The 5,000-nt window shown below is 34.1% G+C and overlaps 1 protein-coding gene across 2 annotated transcripts in view; it reads left to right on the top strand.

Moving 5' to 3' along the window:
* The window catches only part of Datp (purine phosphoribosyltransferase family protein Apf), an 11,509-nt gene that overhangs the window by 265 nt on the left and 6,244 nt on the right, over nt 1–5,000 (top strand). For both annotated transcript variants that reach the window (XM_027375512.2, XM_027375511.2), the window contains exons 2-4: nt 1,562–1,692; nt 2,319–2,434; nt 3,016–3,243. In XM_027375512.2, coding sequence (XP_027231313.1) covers nt 1,572–1,692; nt 2,319–2,434; nt 3,016–3,219 — 441 coding nt within the window. In that variant the 5' untranslated portion in view covers nt 1,562–1,571 and the 3' untranslated portion in view covers nt 3,220–3,243. The remainder of the gene's footprint in view (nt 1–1,561; nt 1,693–2,318; nt 2,435–3,015; nt 3,244–5,000) is intronic.

Below are 5,000 nucleotides of genomic sequence, written 5' to 3' on the forward strand. Positions count from 1 at the left end.
ATGCCATGTTTTCACAATTATTCTTTTACGTCTCCATAGTTAACCGAACTTACATTTTTTCCGTCTAATAGTCGAATTAAAGAAATTTAGCCGAAAATAATTAAAAATGATTACTGAATCTTTCCTTATCAAACTGAACCTGACTAAATGTTATCTATGTTGATGCGTTCCCATGTTACAGCAAAAGCCAACAAACCTAACCAATTATCTGGAACGACAGAAGTTGGACTGTTCCTTATTTGACAGAGAATAGGGTAATTTTCTATAGTACGTCCACCGCTCTGACATCAACGATTCTGGTATCGTTGGATTCCTAGCACTCTATACAATGCGTATATGTAGGTTTTATTGTGTGGATACCCCCCAATAGAGACAGACTTTGATAAATGATTGTAGCTTCATTTTCACTCTCTTCACCTTTTTTTTTCTTTTCCATAAGTGTTGCTCAGTGTAATTTTGTGGCTATTTTCTCTTTCTTTTCTTTATCCTGGTGTTGTAATGTCCGTTTATGGTTACATTGTTGTAACACATGAGATTGGAAGCCATTTGCTTTTCTCTAACCTTATGGAGCCAAATGCACCCAGCTGTGATCATATATCTAGTTCATACAAAAGCATGGAATAGTTTTAGTTCCACACAGCCTCGAATTAGAAGGAAAATTTTACTTTTGATAGACAGAATGAATGGAAATAAGAAACCATGTAGTCTAGTAAGACCCTATTACAGGAGCACTTTTCTGCATGAACTTTTCGTGTGGAAATGGACTGACCCGATCATGTTACTAAGGCAACAAACACTGGCCTTGTAAACAAACATGTCGCTATCAGAATGAGGTCCTGGGAATCACAGGAACATTCTCATGCATATCACTTTATTTTAAAGAAATAGGATTATACATATTGTGTATGGGAATGTTATCTTATATTTACATTCACTCATTCAGTCTAATATGTCAGTAAAAGAAATAAAAATCTAGCTGTATAGATCCAACGTAGCACAAGACGAAGATGGAAATTAATCAGATGGAAATGGTCGTAACCGTATTTATCTGGGAGGTGTTCTGTTGGCAACCAAGGCTTAAAGAAAACCTCAAATTCAGATTGAAATGCAAACATTGACAGAAAAAGTGCTAGTGTGAGAGGGCCTTAAATTAACCACACCATTTTTGTCTTTGCTAATCTTTTAAGTTTCTGTCACCTCTCTCCCTGTCTCTCTCCCAATACCCTTCTGTTTTCTTTTCTTTCTCTCTCCTTTCCACTCACTTCTCACTTTTCCCTTCACTTTTCTTTTCCTGTATCTTCTCCTTTTCTTCTGTTTCTCTTTCTTTCTCTGTGTATTTGCCCATGTATATTGACACCACTTTATATAAACAAATTGTTCAGTGTAAAGATAGATGACCGTAATATTACCAAATTAGTAACAAGGAGGATATTGTCGTATGAGGTTTGATCTGTACTCTTTGTTTTGTTGATATTTCCTCTAATTGATATATGTTTGAAATTTAAAACATTCTGAAACGCCTTTATTCCGTAGCAGTTTTTCCGTCTTCCATTTACAACAGATTCGGGAGAATGAGTGGCCTCCAGGAACTCCGCGCCGCTGGACTTGTCATTTACCGCTGTGTTGCTACAGAGATACAGTACCTCTTGATGCAGGCTTCCTATGCGGATCATCACTGGACTCCCCCAAAAGGTGAGACGAGGATGAAAGTGTTAGATTTTTATCCGTTTTCGGTGGTACGGTATGAAGTTGGTTTGATATGAATGCTACCTATGAATGACGCAGTAGATGAAGGTGGATTCTGTTGATTGTGTGTGTTTGTGTGCGTGTGCGTGTGCGTGTGTGTATGCGTGTGCGTGTGTGCGTGCGTGTGCGTGTGTGTGCGTGTGTGTGCATGTGTGTGTGTGTGTGCATGTGTGTGTGCATGTGTGTGTGCATGTGTGTGTGTGCATGTGTGCATGTGTGTGTTTGTTTGTGTTTGTGTGTATGTGTATGTGTGTATGTGTGTATGTGTGTGTGTGTGTGTGTGTTTGTGTGTGTGTGTGCATGTGTGTGGGTGTCTGTGTGTGTGTGTGTGTGTGTGTGTGTGTGTGTGTGTGTGTGTGTGTGTGTGTGTGTGTGTGTGTGTGTGTGTGTGTGTGTGTGTGTCTGTGTGTGTGTCTGTGTCTGTGTCTGTGTCTGTGTATGAGTGTTAGTGTGTATCAATGAATGTATGTATATTTATGGAAATGCCTACATGTATATGTCTACAGTACAAGTACATACATGTGATATCTTTTAGTTTTTTGTTCTTTTTTTAGATATTTCTTTTTCTTTAGGCCACGTTGATCCAGGAGAATCTGATTTGGAAACGGCTCTGAGGGAAACGCAGGAGGAGGCTGGCTTGTCTCGGAATGATTTTACGCTGATTGATTCCTTTAAGAAAGAGCTGAAGGTGAATTGAGAATTATTATCTCTTTTTGTGTGAAATGAAGTTTAAGGTATTTTTGTTTCATTGGCCAAATCTTTTATTTTTTGTTTTATATGTGGATTATTCATGAGGCATGTCTTACTCTTGAATCCTCTAAATTTATAGATTATGCATCATGACATAAAAAGGAAAATTTAGTATCTACATGAATGATTAAGCTTTACAAGATTATATATATCATATTATATATATCTGTGCTTCCTGCCCATATGTTACATTTTGTCATCAATCTACCTATGAGTTTCTTACATATGCCCTCAATTTTCCTCTTATTATTTTCTATGTATTTTATCAGTCTATCTTTCGATTTTCCACCCAGGCCCCATAGTTTTGCATCCCAGTTTTTCCATGATTTTCGCCCATATACCTCCCTGTTTTTTATATGTACTCACGGTTTACCTTCCAAATTTTCCACTTGTTTCATCAAATTACCTAACGTATTTCCAAACACGTTGCTGGTCTACTATACAAAATCCGACAAAGTTCATCCATCTGTCCCCCAGTTTTCCTTATACTCTATAACGCTTCCCGTCCCTGCACTCTAGTATGAAGTTCGAGGGAAGCCCAAGACCGTCATTTACTGGTTAGCCGAGCTGAATAACGGCAGCAAGGAGGTTACCCTGTCAGAAGAGCATCAAGAGTACCGTTGGTTGCCCTTGGCCGAAGCATCCAGTTTGGCGAAGTTCCCCGAGATGATATCTACCCTCGAAGAGAGCGAAGAGTTTATCAAGAAATACAAGCAAAAATGAGGGAAGCTGTATGTTCATAATAAAGTAAGCATGTTGATATAGATGTGAGAGTAAGTTCAAAATAAGTATATATATATAATTGCCTAGATTTTTTAGTTCCAAGGTATGAGGTAGCTGGTTTTTCTTTTTTATTAATTAATTTTTATACATATATATATATATATATATATATATATATATATATATATATATATATATATATATATATATATATATATATATATTTTTTTTTTTTTTTTTTTATTATTATTATTATTATTATTTGTATTTATTTATTTTTAATCTGCCAGGAACTACGTGTAAAATAAGCATAAACTCATATTCATTTTATCATTCCGTGGTTGTTACTGTGATAATTCAATGCCAAAAAAAAAACAATGCACGTAAAACTTACTCAATACATAGTAAATTTGTCTACTAGTAGGCAATGATGTTTATTTTTTGGTGATGTTCATTTTTTGGCGAAGATGTTTATTTTTTAGTAATGTTTATTTTTTGGTGATGAAGTTTATTTTTTGGTAATGTTTATTTTTTGGTAAAGATGTTTATTTTTTGGTGAAGATGTTTATTTTTTGGTGAAGATGTTTATTTTTTGGTGAAGATGTTTATTTTTTGGTGAAGATGTTTATTTTTTGGCGATGTTTATTTTTTTGGCAATGATGTTAATTTTTTTGGCGATTATGGTCATTTTTTGGCAATGATGTTTATTTTTTGGCGATGATGTTTATTTTTTGGCGATGATGTTTGATTTTTGGTGATGATGTTTATTTTTGGTGATGATGTTTATTTTTGGTGATGTTTATTTTTTGGCGAAGATGTTTATTTTTTGGCGATGATGTTTATTTTTTGGCGATGATGATTTTTTGGCGATGATGTTCATTTTTCGGTGATTATGTTTATTTTTTGGCGATGATGTTTGATTTTTGGTGATGATGTTTATTTTTGGTGATGTTTATTTTTTGGCGATGAAACTTATTTTTTGGCGATGATGTTTATTTTTTTGGCGATTATGTTCATTTTTTGATGTTTGATTTTTTTTTGCGATGATGTTTATTTTTTGGCGATGATGTTTATTTTTGGCGATGTTTATTTTTGTCAATGTTTATTTTTTGGCAGTGTTTGTTTTTTGGCGATGATGTTTGATTTTAGTACTGGTCATACATAGACTCAAAAGATATATAAGATTTTATCCACGACATCTTCAGCAATAAAAGAAAAAAAAATTTGAATGGAAGAATACATGAAAGACAAATTCCTCGTTTTGCCTTTTTGTCGTTTAGACCCACTTTTATTGACTTTTTATTTATGGTCCCGTTTCTTGCATTTGATTCTGTGTATGATTTTGTACGTCACTTGAGTTGCAGTTTCAATTTCTTTCTCGGACAGGGATTGCTGAGAAAAGAAAAAAAAAAGAAATAGAAAGATGGATTGAAAGAAAAAAAGAAAGAATGAATGGTTGATAGAAAGGAAAAAAAGTTGAAAGAAAGAAAGAAAAAAAAGAATTGAAAGAGGAAAGAAAGGAAGAATGATATAAAGAAGAAAGAAAGAGGGAAGAAGTATTGAAAGAATTAAGAAAAAGAAAAAGAAAGAAGGATGGATTGAAAGACAAAAGAAAGAAAGGTTAAAACAAGAAAGAAAGGGAATGAATGAAGAAAGAAAGAAAGAAAAGGATAGATATAAAGATTTAATAAGAATTGAAGTAATTGTTTACTAGGATGATTCAGCAAATTTTCCTCCTTCGAAACTGTTCCGATAAATTGCATATTACTTTTATTACATGC

The sequence above is a fragment of the Penaeus vannamei genome, chromosome 40 (genome assembly GCF_042767895.1).
Source record: "Penaeus vannamei isolate JL-2024 chromosome 40, ASM4276789v1, whole genome shotgun sequence".
Classification (NCBI taxonomy): domain Eukaryota; kingdom Metazoa; phylum Arthropoda; class Malacostraca; order Decapoda; family Penaeidae; genus Penaeus; species Penaeus vannamei.